At 39.4% G+C, this 17,066-nt stretch overlaps 1 protein-coding gene across 1 annotated transcript in view; it reads right to left on the minus strand.

Annotated features, from left to right (window-relative positions):
* lamb1a (laminin, beta 1a) overlaps positions 1-15,797 on the minus strand; it is a 34,709-nt gene extending 18,912 nt beyond the window's left edge. The window contains exons 1-15 of the mRNA XM_038286914.1: positions 15,639-15,797; positions 13,187-13,401; positions 9,827-9,968; positions 7,306-7,379; positions 7,034-7,222; positions 6,829-6,892; positions 6,552-6,754; positions 6,087-6,207; positions 5,334-5,522; positions 4,571-4,747; positions 3,745-3,857; positions 3,384-3,463; positions 1,945-2,080; positions 578-736; positions 311-438 (exon numbers count right to left, since the gene is read on the minus strand). Of these exons, the coding sequence (XP_038142842.1) occupies positions 311-438; positions 578-736; positions 1,945-2,080; positions 3,384-3,463; positions 3,745-3,857; positions 4,571-4,747; positions 5,334-5,522; positions 6,087-6,207; positions 6,552-6,754; positions 6,829-6,892; positions 7,034-7,222; positions 7,306-7,379; positions 9,827-9,968; positions 13,187-13,401; positions 15,639-15,669 (2,021 nt within the window). The 5' untranslated portion in view covers positions 15,670-15,797. The remainder of the gene's footprint in view (positions 1-310; positions 439-577; positions 737-1,944; positions 2,081-3,383; positions 3,464-3,744; positions 3,858-4,570; positions 4,748-5,333; positions 5,523-6,086; positions 6,208-6,551; positions 6,755-6,828; positions 6,893-7,033; positions 7,223-7,305; positions 7,380-9,826; positions 9,969-13,186; positions 13,402-15,638) is intronic.
* Between the last annotated feature and the right edge of the window lie 1,269 nt (positions 15,798-17,066).

Below are 17,066 nucleotides of genomic sequence, written 5' to 3' on the forward strand. Positions count from 1 at the left end.
TGTGATCATCCAAAAAATTATTTGATGATATACTGAGGAGGTGATCAGACATTAATCCAAACATGTTTGGTGCTGGGATGCATCTAAAACATGTAGGAAAATGATTGTTAAGGACTTTAGTTTTCTTACCCTGGTCAAGGATCTGCTATCTTTCTCTGAACAACTTCCTTTAAGTGGGCCTAATACTAATTTGTATCCAACTTTAAAACATTCAGCAGAGATCTCATTATCCAGAAAATTCAAAATGTCTTCACTGGATGCTCTAGGTGGTACCAAACAGAACCAACCAATCAGGCGCAGGGCTGCTCACCGTGAGCTGGGGTGAAGGGAGATCATTTGGTTGTCATCGTCTGGCACCGTGTTGATACAGCGGCTGTCAGCTCTGATTGGTCCAGGCCTTATCACCGCCATCAGAACCTCCTCCCATTGATCAGGCAGCTGTAAAAGTACATCACAGTAAAGTGGAACAAAAAGTCAGACAAACACAGCTTTTCTGCTTATGCTACCTCATGATTTCTGAGGGACTTGAAAACCTCTGAGCTCAAACCTACAGTTCAACCAATAGGTGGCATCTCACCTGAGGCTCATAGCGGATGAGAATGTCATACTCCATGGAATGAGGGATGTTGTCTACAGTGAACTCCAGGAAGGCCCCTTCAGGAACATTTACTAGGCCAACACCTGTCCAGGTAGGACTGCGGTCATGAGGGTGGGGTCTGGGTACAACGGTCACTTCCTAAAGAGCCATTGTGAGGAGGGACAAGGTCAGAGGAAAACAGGGGTTCAGAATTCCACAAACATTACAAACAAGTCAAACACTCTAATTCTGATTCAATAATAGAAAGAAGAATAAAGATGTTAGGAAGACTGAGGAACAAGGACAACCATTTAAAGAAAATGGTGCATAAGAAAAATGCTGAGTTATAGTGAAAAACTGGAATAATTTAAGAAGCAGAAAATAAGGAACCAACTGTAGTAATACTCAAGTATCTTATTTCTTAATTATGACGTCATATCGAAAGTAAGAAGTGTTAGTAGGTGACTGAACCAGCTTCTTTATAGACTGACACATTCATAAACTATCTGTATACAAATCAACTAAACCTGAGCCCCAATTTGTTTAAATTTTGTTGTTTTGTCTATTTTTTTTTCTATGAAGCTAACGTATTAAATACATTTGGCTTAAATATTTGATTAGGTTAATTGTTATCAATCAATTACTGAATTTCTCTACAACTAATTCAGTAATCTGATAATTGTGAACTAGAAAAATACAATCCCAAACATGCCGTTTGTGAAAACAACAAGAGAAGAAACTAAGCCAAAACTGTGGAAGAACTAATACCTTTTGAATTAAAGGTGTAATACTGTCTTTGTCTTTAAATATGTTCTATCCAAAACTCCTCAACTTGCATTTGTGAGCGTTCAATGTTTTTTTTGCCATTTCAAATGCGAAATAAATGTTATTGTTTCAGTTGAAAGACAGGTCTATGGTAGTATGTTCATTCACAAGGGTATAAAGTTTTAATTTAATTGATTAATCTAAAAATAATTATTCAGTTAATCTATTTTATTTATTTATAAATCGAATCTATTGATAGCTGCAGTGTTAAAGCACATAACTGAAATAATAAAATCTGCCTTTATGTTGTTTTTTTCCCCTCATAATGAGAGAATATAATTAACAGAATTTAAAATAATAATAATAAAAAAAAATCATTACATAAATAGTTAAATTCTTTGTCACATGTTTAATGCTTCATAACTTAAAACAGCCCCAGTTTAAAAAGAAAACCGTATCTTATAGTAAAACAAATATGAATCTCTCTGTTTTCGGCTTGATTTTTGCTGCTAACTTTTTGTTTAAAGGAACAGTTTGAGTCTTTAAACATGTAGATCTTGGGAAGCTATTAAATCATTTAAAACGTCAGATGGAAAACTCACCGGTCCAAACTTGGCATCTTCAGCTTCGTAGATGTAGTGATCCAGAGCAACGAAGTAGAATCCAGACTCCACCTGATCGCAGCGGCGACCAAACATGTGATCTCTGCAGACACACTGGCCGCTCACCTGATCACACCTGCAGACAGGAAGTCAAACACTGCTGTTTCCTGTCCAGATACACACTGATTCCCATAAGATTGGCTCAGGAAACAAATTTCTTTCAGCAATTTTATCTCAATCTTTTTAATTCTTCTAATCTCATTGTTTTAACTTCTGTAATATGCTTTGAAACAGACATTTGGTTTTTGATCACAGGACTTCAGGCACATATTTAGAGAGCCTAGCTTAGTTTTTTGATACATTTATAGATTTATATATTTTTATGGATTAAAGAAGCCCCACCAAAGGACGCCCCGATCTTGTAATTTTATTTCAAATACTTTTAAAATGCCTTTCCTGTTAGAACATATATTACATAATTCCTATTTAAAATAGCTTAACTTAACACAAAGAAGCATATCAGCTCAGGTTATGGGTGTATTTTCCACTTTTTAAATTCCTGACAATTAGTTCTGTGCTTCAGTTAACAGTACATTTTGCAGAGTTAAAGTAACACTTTAAGAGTTAAATTTAACACCAGTCTGAGTGCATTTGGTCCCACTCTGACTTGGTGTAAAATTAACTTTCTACAGAGTGTATGTCTTACTGCAGTTGTTGCTGTAATAACTCTAAAAGAGTCAATGAAAGTAAGCGGCATGAGATCCAAAGAGCCTGTTCACTACTTTCTTTAGAACTTCATCAAGATTTCTGCACCAGCTTAAGAATAAGGGAGTCTGTAACTTTCAGCCTTTTCACTTACTATATTGGAAGTAATCTCCAAGTGAACGACATAAAAAATAACGACAAACATACCAAAGTCTAACCTTCTAAGATGTTTGATCTCAACCTAGACAATACCATCTAAAGTAGGTCTCCAGGCACTTAAAATGTATTCAATCATCATTAGAAACCTAATCAGAAGACCTGTTTGAGATAAAGCAAATAAACCATGTTGAAAAAAGGACCAAAGAACCAGGTGGGAAGCAAGGAGGTGGAAGTGTCATGGTTTTGGGTTCCTTTACTGTAGCAGGACATGGTCAATGAACCAGATTGGACTGTAAAGAACTGTCCACTCAGAGCAGATAGAACTATATCCTTATATAAGATGGCTCATAATCACATTCCTCTTTTCTGAGTTCAATGAATTTCATTTTCATTGTTCCTTGTCCCCTCCATGACATTTACAAAAAAGTCCTAGATGTGAGCTAAAACTCTACCTCAGTTATGTCACTGTCAGGTTATTTTTAGGCGTAGTGTCTCTGCTGTTGATTTGTAGCTTTAAAAGTACAAGGAGCCACAGTTTTCAGTTGAAGGAGAGTTGAAATGGGTGCAGAGCTCACCGGTTGTGGACGGCTCCTCCCAGATCACAGTCACACGGCCTGCAGCCGTCCCTGTCGTTACTGAGGCCCCAGTGTTCATCCTATAACAAAACATTGAGGTTTGAGACAAGTCATCCTGAGGACATCCCAGTCTGTAAAAACCTGATGTCCAGCTGTGCCAGGAAGTCATTCAGTTCCCCTTTTCATCTCCAGACAATACTCCTACAGTTATACAGCCTCAAGTCTTCACTCTCTTACTGAAACTCCCACATCTTACTTTAGAATAGGTCCTTCAGAGGTTACTTTCTCCTGATCTGTCTGCTTTGTGGAGTGTCACCAAACTGGTCGAGAGAACGCAGAGTAATCAGAGTATTTTCCTCACCACACACTGGTCGCAGTCTCGTCCTGTCACCAGACGCTTACAGAAACAGATTCCTGTTTCGCTGTCGCAGGGGTTTCCTCCAGGAGCGGTTCCCAGGGAGCTGCAGGTACAGGCTGCAAGCACCACAGCACCACACATTAACAACAGCCAGTTCATGTCATTGAAACCCCTTTGAAAAAAGGTTCTTAATTTAAATATCACTCTCCGGATTAAATAAAGATTAAATATAAATCAATAAGCCTCTGGTTGGTCCTAATTAGACTGGAGACGGGCAGCAAAGATCTAAGAAAGCAGGTAGTAAAACAAATAAAACAGCTAGAGCACAAACTTACATTGATGATACCTCACTTAGCAGTTTAAAAGTCAAAAAAATGGGTTTTTAACTCAAGCTCTAAGCACTTTTAAAGTCTTCTGGGAGTTTGTTCCAGAGAAGTGGACAATATGAACTAAATGCTAAAGTGAACTTTGAGGAATCATGAAGATAGCCATCAGATAAACCTTCTAAAGCTGTCCTGGGACCTTCTGGGAACTTTCATAAACCAGGCTGCCAAACCTGGATCTAATGAACTTTAACTGCCTATTAGAGATAATTTCCTGTTGTTGTGGTTACTAATGAAATTAATACCAACCAGTTTTTTTTAGTTTTTTTTTTTTTTTTATCAGTCATCAGAACTCATGATAACATCTGTGTTTCATTAGTGCATCACTGAGAGATTATCAATGAACTGGTTTTTCCAGCAGAGTTATTGTTAAAGGACGTCCCCGGTAACTTTTCAGAGCTAAAAGTTTCTGTGTTTAAGTTGTCATTGTGAGGAGCCGTTCCAACCTTTGCAGCCTTCAGGTTCGTTGCTGAGCCCGTAATGTGCCGGTTTGCAGCGCTCGCAGCGTTCTCCCTCCACGTTGATTTTACAGCGGCACTGACCAGCGATCAGACCGGCCTGTATATCCGTCATCCTGTCGCATATTCCTCCGTAAAGGGAACCCACCGGGTCACAGTTACATGCTGTAGACACAAACATAACACTAAACCTGTGTAGTATGTTCAAACACAGACAGCATTAGAAGCCCAGATAGATCACTTTGAGATCTGAGCTCCAGTTCAATAGACGGAAGAAGAAACTGCATGAAACTGTTCGTCATACCTGCCTCCAACAGACTACCCACACTACTCTGCTGTGATCGTCAAAGTCTCTTTCAGGGGCAGACATGGATGATTAAATGTGGAGCTCTAGTATGTTTGCATAAAGATGAGTAGATGGTCTGTGAGGCAGGTCTGAGCTTGGATGAAGCCACATCAAAGACCTTGGACATAAAAAAGATTCCCCCATGTTTGGTCTCATATTCAGCCTTTAATCTTCCTTCAAGAAAATGCCTGAGCGACTGAAATCTGATCAGGACACCAGACTTTGGCAGAGGATAACCTGGGAACATTTTGCTTCCTCAAAGCAGAGAAACTGCAGACCAAGCTGATGTTTGAACAGATCTCAGTGGTTCTTTCTGGGATCAGAACTCTGTACAGGAAACACCTTAACTCTGTTGTCAATCCAGAGTTCCATGCTTCTGCTTTAATATAACACAGGTAAACTCACGCTGGCAGATGTTGGGGTCTCTGAGATCCTTCTCTGGGTGTTGGAAATAAAACGGTTTGCACTGCTCGCAGTTGTTTCCGGTCGTGTTGTGCTGACAGTCGTCACAAACTCCTCCGCTGATGTTCCCAGAGGCCAAGAACACGGCCATGTCGAAGTGACACAAGTCCGAATGCTGGTTGCATTTACACTCTGAAGAGAACAGCAGAACATTGGAGAAGATTTATCTCAAGCCTGATAATCAACCTCTCTGCTGCAGATGCTTTAGGTTATCAATTATTATGATTTTTTTTCAACCGTGACCCATCAGAACCTCAGAAAATATAAAGTTATGGATCAATGTAAACCGGCGGTGAAAGATCAGAGACACCATTTTGGACCACTATAGATCTGTACTGAAATCGAATGACTAATTCATAGCTATGTAGGCTATATGCTTTAAGCTGCTTCCGTTTATACATAAGTGGACTAATTTGAACTGGTTTAGACCTATATTAGACAGCCTTGACCAATATGACCAATGTGGACCAGTACAGACCCATGTAAAGAATTCTAGGTCCATGTGAACGATGCTTGTACTGCGCCACAAAACCTGTAACAGTTGTTCTGGATCCACTTATGCATAGCTGACCATTATAAACCAGGATTGGACTATGTGGACAGTTCTGGACTGGTCTACCCTCATTTGGTGCATCCTGAACCGGCTTTAAAATCACCAGTGCCTTTTGGGACCACCTTGGAGACCCAAGGACTTACTCTTGCAGGCGTTTGTGTTGCGTCCCTCTGCTGGTCTCCAGGGAAGGTCATGGTAGAAGTCCTCGCACTGTTCACAGTTCAGTCCTTTAGTGTTGTGGTTACACATGCAGTGACCATGAACCTAAACGATTTACAGATAATTGATCAATAATTACCAAATATCCATACAAATCTACTGGTCCATTTGAATTTAAACTCACTGTTAATTGATTTACACATGCAGGATAAAAGTAAAGAGGAATATTGGTGGAAAACTAAAAAAAAAAAAAGCAAAAAACCACCAAAGAACTCAATGAGAATAATATATTTAGTAGTCCTATGTAAATATTTAACTTTTAGCAGGGCCAGACTATTCTGTTTTATCTTGCAGAACTTTAATTAGCAGAACTGTGATGTGCCAACATCTTCTCTGGGGAGGTAAAATTACATCAGACTAGCCCAACAGCATCATTCTTTAGGACTCACCATGCCTTCAATCGCTTGGCCTGTTCCCTCCACAGGGGCGCATTCAGAGGCATGTCCATAACAGAAACAGTTTCCTCTCACCACCATGTCATAGATGGCATAGTAATACTTTTCTTTGATCTCCATTCTGGAGTCCAGCAGGTTGTCTCCGAGGGTGTGCAGTTTGGTAAACTTCACCCGTAAGTTGGTGATCTTCAATAAGTCTAAACAAAGAAATTTAATTATTGATCAATAACCCTCAGAGTCCAGCGAAATAACTTTATTCAGTGAGACGCACTCTGGATTCGTGGACTGTATGGGTCTTCAATCCGAAATGCTGGATCCAGGACTCGGTAAATCACCTGAAAGAGGAAATATTTCAAAGAAACAACCATCAAGCCAGCGCAAAAAGGTCTCAATGATGGATTATATAATGATTTCACTGTGAAAACACCAGGGTGTCCCTGCAGTTGCCTCTAAATGCTTTCAAAAAACGATGGTACCTCGCCCTCAGTGGATGGCTCAATATCCGAGTACCGAGAGTCACAGATGACATCATCAACCTTCTGCATTGGACCCTGGGAAACAGACGGAAAAGACGTCTCGCAGTCATAGGCAAAGTAACGGTAAACCTGCCAGGTTATCCCAAAGTCCGCTGATCGTTCGATGACCATGGCAGCCGGTCGAAATGTCTGATGAATGAGAACAGATGGAGATGAAGTTCGAAAGCTCATCTTACAACTGTTAGGAAACCACTGCTGTGTGAAGAGCTTACCCTGAAGGTCATAATGAGATGAGTGAAGTGAAACTCTGCTTCAAGATTCAGCTGGATGGTGACATTCTCCAGACCTGAAAAAAAAAAAGTTTGTCTAAAATCTGTGCACCTCAAACATTAGGCAGTCATCAATAACCCCAACATGGTCGCTGACAGACACTTCAGTTTTTAACCAAACTGTATGTTTCTGACTCCCCTTTTGGGAATCTAAGCTTTTAGTTTTCAGTTATTAGTTATTCTGTTTTGTTGATCTCTGGTTTACTTTCCATTATATTCAAGCAATCTTTAGTTACTCTCTGTTGCCCCCTTGGGCTTGTTTCGTTTCCCCATGGCTTCCTTCCAGTTAGTTCCACTCACACCTGCTCCTTATTCAGCTCATTAGTCCATCTTTTGTTCTGTTCCCCTTATATACTCCACCTCTGCAGTCACTCAGTGCTGGTTCCTTGTTGCTGATTTGTTGTTCCGTCGTCTCTGGCTTCCCACCTGAGTTTCCCTTGATGCTTTCTGGGTTTTTTTTATTCTTAGTATTTTGGATTTTTGGTTGTCTGCCTCTGTTTTTTCATCAAATCTATAAGATTTACCTCTGCCTCCTGCTCTCTGCTTTGGGTCCTCAACCAACCTTCATACATCTTGTGACCGAAGCCTCCTTCCTCAGGTTTAAATGTGGCTTTTCCTTTTATAACACTGATTCAGGCAGAAGCAGCCTTAACTCCTGAGCATCATCCTCAACCCAACAGTCCACCAACAACTCCATCCATCCAAGCCCTGAGAGTGCGGTATAACCTCTGTAGCCACATGGTGATACTTTTAAAATCCTTAAGCACTTCGTGAGAGAAATCTCTTGATGCTTAACCTCCCACTATATTAAGCCAGCAGTTGGGGGTATGAGGTAGATCAGGGACAAAGGGCTTTGGGTGCGCATGGGTAGCTGATGAAAATGAGTTTAGACAGATATGAAGCAGAAACATTACATGCAGCTTCAAAGGTCAGAGACACACATTTTAAAATTATTATAGAATTCATAAGGAAGCCAGTTGAGTTCTTAAAGAATAGGAAATTATAGACATTGTGGACTAGATTCTGAAAATGATGACGGCTTCAGAGTTCTGGACCAACTGAAGTTTAAACAGGGATTTGAAATAAAAATTGAAAAAAGCGGGAAATTTCGACATTGTGAAGTTACCAAGGAGTGAATATGTTAGCTTGATGCAATGCATGTTAGCGATGGGCAGAGTTGATTTGCCACACTAAGCTAGGTGGCAGTAAGGAGACAGATAAAATCTTTTGAGCCATCTAAGAAAAAGTACGGTCTAATATGACACAAAGGCTTTTACTGTTACTGCGTTACTGAAATGCAACCAACTTTGTTAACTTCGTAAACTTCCATTTTCTTCAGGTGAACCAACATCTAAGGATAGAGCTGGGTGTCATCTGCCTATCAGTAAATATTTATGTTGAATCTACAATGACGGAAGATGTTAACAAGAAAAATGCGATGCATGTTGAACAAGATAGGACTGTGGACAATCTTGAGGCCTTTTAGGGTCTGCTAATGAAGGTATTTTAAAGATTTTGATCCAAATACGTAATATAGGCATGAAGATTTAAATTAGTTGAGAAGAGGTGACTGTTCAGCTTTATCCTATGTTAGATGGTGTCAAAGACTTAGTGAAGTCGATGGCAATCAGAATGGTCTATAATCCAGATCCAGCTGTCATAGGATGGTTTTTGGAGATCTTAAGAACGGGTGTTTCCATACGATGATGGGGAAAAAGAACATGCTAAAATTTTCCATTAGATTAAGAAAACCGCTAGGCATCCAGTCATGGTGAGTTAGACCAGACCTTTTTCTTAAAAGTCGCGGGTTCCCCAGTTCAAACCCCACAACCTGCCACCCTGGGTCCCGAGCAGGACCATGAGCCTAAAATTGGATCCTGGTTCCTCTAAACGGCCCACTGCTCACAAAGAGCTTGGTTAAATGCAGAGGTCAAATTTAACTGTAATTTACGTTTGCAGTGGCCAATAAAATTACATTATTTTATAAATGGCAGCAAAACTATTTATGAACCTGGTTTAAAAGTGATGGCCAAGAACTATGGGGAGATTAATTAGTGGGTCGTTTTCTTATCAGTCCATAGAGAAAGCATCTTTCAGACCTTATCATTGCCAACAGCTAAGCAAGTGACTATAGCTTCAATCATTAAATTCAGAAATAAAATTAAAAAAAATCATATTACTTTAAGCTAAAAGATTTATTTTCAGGAATTATTAATTCAATTAATGGATTGATAAAATCCCTAAACATATTAAAAAATGAAACAAAAAAGAGATTCCTTTGCAGTTCTCTTTAACTGTGGCAGATATAACAGGTAAAGTTTCATTTGTAAAGTACTGTATCAACACTGAGCAGCTGCAGAAACATGCCTTGACCTCCAACTGAAACCTGGCTGGGATCAAACACCAGCGGAGGCTTTTTGGGTGGCTGAGTTTAATGGCTGAACAAACATCACCGAATCATTACCGTTCTCAGACTGCCACCAGGTCTTCAGCCTGTTGGGACCAAATGTGGTGACAACGTTTTCAATGCGGTGGCTGTTGTTGTGGTTGGCCAGCTCATCATCGTACGGTGCTGCAGAATCACACACAAAGCACTTCTTCTCCTCCTGGTTAAAAAAACAGAGGGGGAGGGCAACAAGAGGGAGTTAAATTCCTCAGATTCCTCTCTGTTGGTGGTCAGTGGAGATAAACTCGACAAGCAAAGACCTCTAAGAACAAATAAACCTGAAAGCAACACTTTCAAGCTAGGGGGTTGCTACACAGGAAAGTGCTTCACACTATTTCGTCGAAATAGGACTAAATAAGTAAGAGTTTAATCAAAAACATCACTACCATCCTTTCTCATGGATAGCAGTCAAATAAGAGCATCAGACACAACGTAGGAGTAAATCCCTTGTTATAAAACAATAAATTAAACTTTGAAAAATCCATAGAAAAAAATTTTGGGAGTAACTTTTGTTCTTTTCGCTTTATATATAATTTTGTTTTTCAAACTGTATTTAAATTTTTTATAAACATTTTATATTTTCAAATTTCTGTTTTTGGGGTTGAATTTTACAAATTGCATTATTTTTAATTCCATTTTACAGATCGCATTCCCTTTGTTTCTGAGGGTTGGCTTCCTTCTGGAGTGGAGAGCAGAGACGCATCTCTATTGGTCAACATTAAAAAATGCAATTTGCAAAACTTAATTTGAAGACCAGACATTAAAATGATAAAAATAAAAATTTTTTAAATACATAAAAAAAAAAAAACTTTCTTGAAAGAAAATTTGAAAAACGTAACATTTGAAAATTTGAACTCCGTAAAAAAAAAGAAAAAAAAAATATATCTGGTTGAATTGTCTCTGTAAACTGCCTTGAAATGAAATGTTGTGAATTGGCGCTACATAAATAAAGTGATTTGAATTGAAAGCAGTTTTATACATTTTGTTTTTCAGTTCACAAAATGTGTTTTTTTTTTTTTTCATTTACAAAACTTGTTCTTTTTTTTCCCTCAACAATAATGGAACTACATTCACTCCATAAAACTGTGCCTGCCTCCTGAACCACATCTGCTAGTTATATTTTCTCTCCTCTGAACTGTGACACCATCTCCGATTTTGAAACTCAACTCTAACACGTCGGGTTCAAACAGTTTATGCAATCCGATCTTAACAGAACGAAAAGGTTACAATCAAAACTTTGTTCTGATAAATAAAAAAAAAAACCCAGAGTGCTTTGGTTTTTAACATCAGATTAGATGGAGGGTGTTGGATCTTTTAGCTGTTCTGTTTGTTGAAACATCTGGATAAACATCTGTCAGCAGCCAGACTCTGCGTCTCCTTATAGGGAGATCATTTTACACAGGAAACAGCACAGACTGTAACACAGACATACAGAGTTAAAGCAAACACACAGAGCGTGCATCACTGGGAAGGCCGGGAAGTCTGTAGGAGGTCAGAGACGAATCTCTGTTTCCTCAAAGATTTAAACCGGCTGATGAGGAAGGTTCTAGAGACTGCAAAGATCTGTTGTAAAGAAGCTCACTCATCTATCCATTCATTGGGTTTTAAACTCGCTGAAAGAGCATTGGCCTGGAGCCTTGATTTAAGTGCAGCAGTCGACTATCTGTATTGAACATTTTTTACCTCTACTTTTCTTTCCAGGTCAGCAGACCGTCCTTTCAACCACCTGGTTTATATTTGCTATTTCTGTCCTCACAAACGGCGTGGGACACAAGCTTGCACTGTTTTAGGGGACATGTCCTGTCCATTTATCATGTGGTGCACATCCCCTCATTCATAGCAGGCCGAGCACCAGAGGGGAGGCTTAGCAAGCCAAACTCCAAAGCATTCTTTATTTTTTTTTTCAACCATCAGATGCATTGTTTACCATTGACTCAGTGGGAAAATTGTTAAAAAAAATATATTTGATATTATTTAAAAAGTGGAGTTTTAATAAAATGCACCTCCTAAGTTCAATCTTCTTCTCTTATCTGCTGTTGGAAACGGGCAGATTTGATCTGATTAAGAGTCTGAAATATTCAGTGAGGCACAAAGCTGAGTCCTTGAATGGTTCAAGAATGCTGCTCCAATCTGTTCTATCAGCCAGGCAGGTAATTTTATCGATTTCTTGTTACATTGGCTAATTCCTCCCAAACAACCAACGCATACGGAACAGAGAAAGATCAGAAAAGAACAGAAAAATTATTTTAGAATAATAATGCGGTGCTGCATGTTAACTAAGAGCTTTACCAGAAAGCCAGATCTGACTGTTTGCAATGGGTATAAAATGGGAAAATCTGTGTTTCTGAACCGATTAGGAAATATGAGCGAAAAGATGTGAGGGAGAGAACTTCAGCATCCTCTAGATAAGATTTTTGAGTGAAATAAATTTCAATGGAAAAAACATAGAAAAAAAAGTAAAAGCACTGGCTTCTACAGTGCTGACAAGTAAAATAAGACTAATCTTTTATTTGTATACAAAAACAATTACCCATTCAAAATGATATAATTCATAACCAGCAACAGTTGTACGCAGCCCCAGGGCAGCTGTGGCTACAATGTAGCTTGCCACCATCAGTGTGTGAGTGTGAGTGGCAGAATGTAGTGTAAAGCGCTTTGGTCAAATCTTCTCACTTGAAAAGCGCTATATAAGGACAAGCCATTTACCATTAACTGAGGAAAACCTGCTTCCCACCAGGTTATCTCTAAGAAGAATGTTGCTACGGTAACAGAAACATAGGTTGATTAAACTCTCTTTGTGAAACAGAAAACACTGTTTTCCTGATGTCAGGTTTAGAAAACTTAGTGTTCAGTAAACCTGCTTTGTGAAATGGTCCTCTGGAGCCTAGACTGTAGACCCAGAACCAAACATGGAAAAGCGGCATTTAGTTCCTATGCTCTACTTACCCAGAACAAACTTCCAGAAATGCTAAAAGCCTGAGTTCTCTTAAGTCGAAGTCAATAAACGCATTTCTCCAGAGCTGCATTTGACTGTGGAAGTTACACTGTTAACTGAAGTTTTACTAGTTTAAGTTTGTGGTCCAGCTGTTTTATTTGCTTTTTTTACCTGCTTTTACCATGTTTTTTTTTTTTTTTTTTTTATCTTTAACATGTGATATCATGGGAAGATAGGCGCTGTTATCAGGCAGTGACTGGATCATCTGACAGTCAGACACTGAAGGCTCATGAGAAAGAAAAATAATTCTTGATGAGGCTGGTTGACCAGATATTCATCTCGTGTGACGGTACATCAGGGTAACAGTCTGCATTGAACTCATCAACCTCGAAGACATTAATCTGCAGAGCAGAGCTGCTTTATAATGTTTGCAAGTCTTTTACCTGCAAGTGGCTGACAATGCAGAACGGTTCTGGACGCTTCAGACCACAGGTAGAGGTGGACGACAGCTGGTGAGCTCGGCCAATAAGAAGATCCCCGGTTGCTGGGTAACAGCTTCCTTCAGTGCACATGTCGCTAAGCTCCGGAAGGCTGACGTCAACCGGCGACCCAACCAGCGAGTCTCCCCTGTCCTGAGCGCAGGTGATCACCTGCATGGCTGAAAGCAGAGCGAAAATTCAACCAGGATTACATAGAGATCTGCGCCTCATAGCAGCTTTACTAAGGAAGATATTGAGTAGATAGTGCACAATACAGTTTAAAATAACGAATAGCCACTTGAAAACTAAACTACGGTAAGATCAGACACACCTGGGCGTTAGACTGCATCAAAAATATATTTTCTAACCAGAAAGATCTAGGCTCAGATTAATTATTTTTTGCCATAAAACTGACATCAACTTAGACTTTTTTGTGTTCAGAACAATATAAAGATCAGCTCTCTTCAGTTTTCTCCTTCTTCAGGGTAATATTGAGTCAGATTTATTCAGTCCTTCACAATGGCGTAGCCAGAACATTTTAATAAGGGTGGCCAGGCAATAACCAATGCACACTGAGGGGTGGCCGAAAGTACAGAGGCACCAGAACCTCAGGGTCAATCTACACTGTTTCAACAGGAAAATTAAGGAGCAAAATTCCATATTTTCTAAATAAAGACAAACTATATTTTCCCACAGCCTTTCCTAACAAATAGAAGAATATATTCAAACATCCGTGCTTTCTAGATAAAAGGTATAGTGGATAGAATTCTTTCAGGGTTGAGTTTTGGGCAAACATCTCTTCCTTTGTCATTACTTACCTACTTTTATCAGTAATCATTCTACATAAAATTGATATTTAAAGATACTAATATCTACATAAATTGATTATTTAATAAGTTTTTATCAAAATAGTTATTTCACTGAAGACTCCTAGATGAATTTTCTCTTTACCTCATAAAACACAAAATCTATCTTTGCTTGAATTCTGTATTTATCATCTTTAATGTTAGTATATTGACGTGCATAATTAACCACAGTGTTTTTGTTGTCAAGTAATTGTTAATATATATAAAATTAAAATCTTTTGAATATTCTACTTGAGAGTATTACTGTTGCCACCATCTGTATAAAGCTGCGTTCACACCAAACGCCACAGGAGCAGCGAGTTTACATGCAAAGTCAATGGTTGACGCGCGTCAAGGCGCAGCAAAATGTCCCGCAGAGCAGCTGAAGCAGTGCGTTGGGAGCATTTAAGCATCTGACGCAAACGCGCTGCTGCTTGAGATGGAAAAATTTTACTTTTGCTGCTGGACGCTCCGCATCAACCAATCAGAGAAACTGACCTGGGAGCTGGCAGTGAGACAGACACATCACTGATGATACAGATCACTATGATCACTCCTCTGAAACAGTTGAAACGTCTAAATTAACTTAAAATACTAAAACCTGCTGGAAAAACATGTTCCTTTTTATTATCCTGATGCCTGCAGCTTGGATTACGTAGATGAAAACCACCTTCCAGCCGCTGCGGAGAACCGCGAGGAGGCAACCGGGCCATAGGCTGCTGTTGAAGGGGATTCCTACTGACAGCGCATCACTGATATGTGGGGGTCTGAGCGGCTCAGACAGAAATAATATTTGAAGGCAGGATGGTAATCTGGATTAACTGACTGCATAGATCAAGTTTTCAGGTGGATTCTCTCACTTAAAAACATATTAAAACTACTTTATTCCCACTGATCACAGCAAATATAGCTGCAAGGCAAAGAAAGGATAAAGTAGCTCAGCCCAACGCGCATCAGATCCACTTTTTGACCACGCAGCCAGAGCAGCAAAGCTGCTTCAGCCGCGCGTCAAAACTAAACTGGTACAAGCATCAAAAATGAAGCAGCAGATGCGTTTTTGCTGCTCCTGCTGCGTTCGGTGTGAATGCAGCTTTAGAGGGAAATAAATGGTAGGGCGGTTAATGATTGGCTAAGGTTGGCCATGGCCACCCCTGGCCCCCCATCTAGCTCAGCCCCTGGTCTTTCTGACTTTTCATCAGATTTGCTCAAATGTTTTATTTATGTAGGCTGTTTGTTTGTTTGGTTTGTGTTCGGATTGTTTTTTTTTCCTGCAGTAAACTGATCTCAGGTCAGATTTTTGTTCAGTTTTTAGACAAACAGATTTACCTACTGATTACATTTTCAGAAATCAATGGACTGAATAAACGAACTGATCTTAAATCTGCAGACAGATGGGAGAGTTTCTGGATGTTTAAACTGCTCTCATTTAGTAAACTTTCATTTAGAAATTAAAGTTTCTCTGGATAAAAACACCTCTCTCAGGGTTGACTTGGTTTCGTTTCCAGAAAACTTTTTCCACTAAATTCTCAGTAAAACTAAAGCTGCTCATGTTAAAGAACAGATTTACTCACCGAGCAGCACCGATAGCTGCAGCTGCAACATGTTCCTCAGCCTCCGATGTCACCTACAGGAACCAGAGCGGGACCCTCTGAGTACTGAGTGGGCTCAGAGCCCCGCCTCTTTCACCCACCCAGCGGCCCCCACTTCCGGACCGTTACAAAAAGCTTTAACTGCGTTTAGAGCTGGACCATAACTAGTACTCCACTTTAAAGGTAGAAAATGAGGCAGAAAACATCCTGTTTGTATTTTAAATTAATAAAAAACCGCAACTGATCTGAAATCAGAGGATAATTTTAGTCCATTAATGTAAGTTTCATTCAAAAACACCAGAAAGTTCACAGAACGACAAGAAAAAAGTTTAAAATAGGAATCTCCAATCCATTTTAACTATTTTTACGTTTTTTTTTTGTATTTAATTTCATTCTACAAAAGGTTTATACTCTCAACCCCCCTTAATCCTGAAGGACTCTGAAGACAAAGACATTCCTGAGTCCCTGGCCCTCCCCCCTCAGGATGCTCACCTGCAACAACCAGGGGCGGAGCTAGATGGGGCGCCAGAGGTGGCCATGGCCACCCTTAGCCAATCATTGCCCACCCCTACAATTTTCTTCCCTGTAATACAGATGGTGGTAACAGTAATACGCACTAGTGGAATATTCCAAACATTTTATTTTTTTTTTGTGGTTAATTATACACATCAATAGACTAACATCAAAGATGAGAAGTGCAGAATTCATGCTCTTTTCAGAGCTAGATTTTTTTTAATATGGGGTAAAGAGACAAATATGTGGCTCTGCAAGTCATGTAGGAGTCTTCAGTGAAATCAAAGATAAAAATTTAAATAAATCAGTTTAAATAATCAATTTATGTAGATATTAGTGTAAATATCAATTTTTTTGCAGAATTTTTATTGATACAAGTACAATGATGGTTGATTTACGCCCCAGAACTCAAAACTTAGTTTTATCCACTATAACTTTTATCTATAATTTATGGATGTTTAAATATATGTGTCTATTTGTTAGCAAAGGCTGTAGGAAAGAATAGTTAGTCTTTATTTAGAAAATATGGATGTTTTGCTCGTTCATTTTCCTGTTGGAACAGGCTAGATTGACCATGAGGTTCTGGTGCCTATCCGCTTTTGGCCACCCCTCAGTGTATATTGGTTATTGCCTGACCACCCTTACAAAAAATTTCTGGCTACGCCTCTGGCAACAACAAAGTAGGCATGTATGAGAATGTGTTTGTGGAGGGGTTATATTCATTTATTAAAGTACTACTTTGAAATTATTGCTTATATTCCCCATGCAGTAAATCTACTATTTTAGTTCAGCCTTTGACCAGGGGCGGAGCTAGATGGGGGGCCAGGGGTGGCCATGGCCACCCCTACCATTTTTTCCCTCTAATACAGACGGTGGCAGCAGTAATACTCTCAAGTA

This window comes from Cyprinodon tularosa, unplaced genomic scaffold (genome assembly GCF_016077235.1).
Source record: "Cyprinodon tularosa strain WSP-4 unplaced genomic scaffold, ASM1607723v1 ctg232, whole genome shotgun sequence".
NCBI classification, from domain to species: domain Eukaryota; kingdom Metazoa; phylum Chordata; class Actinopteri; order Cyprinodontiformes; family Cyprinodontidae; genus Cyprinodon; species Cyprinodon tularosa.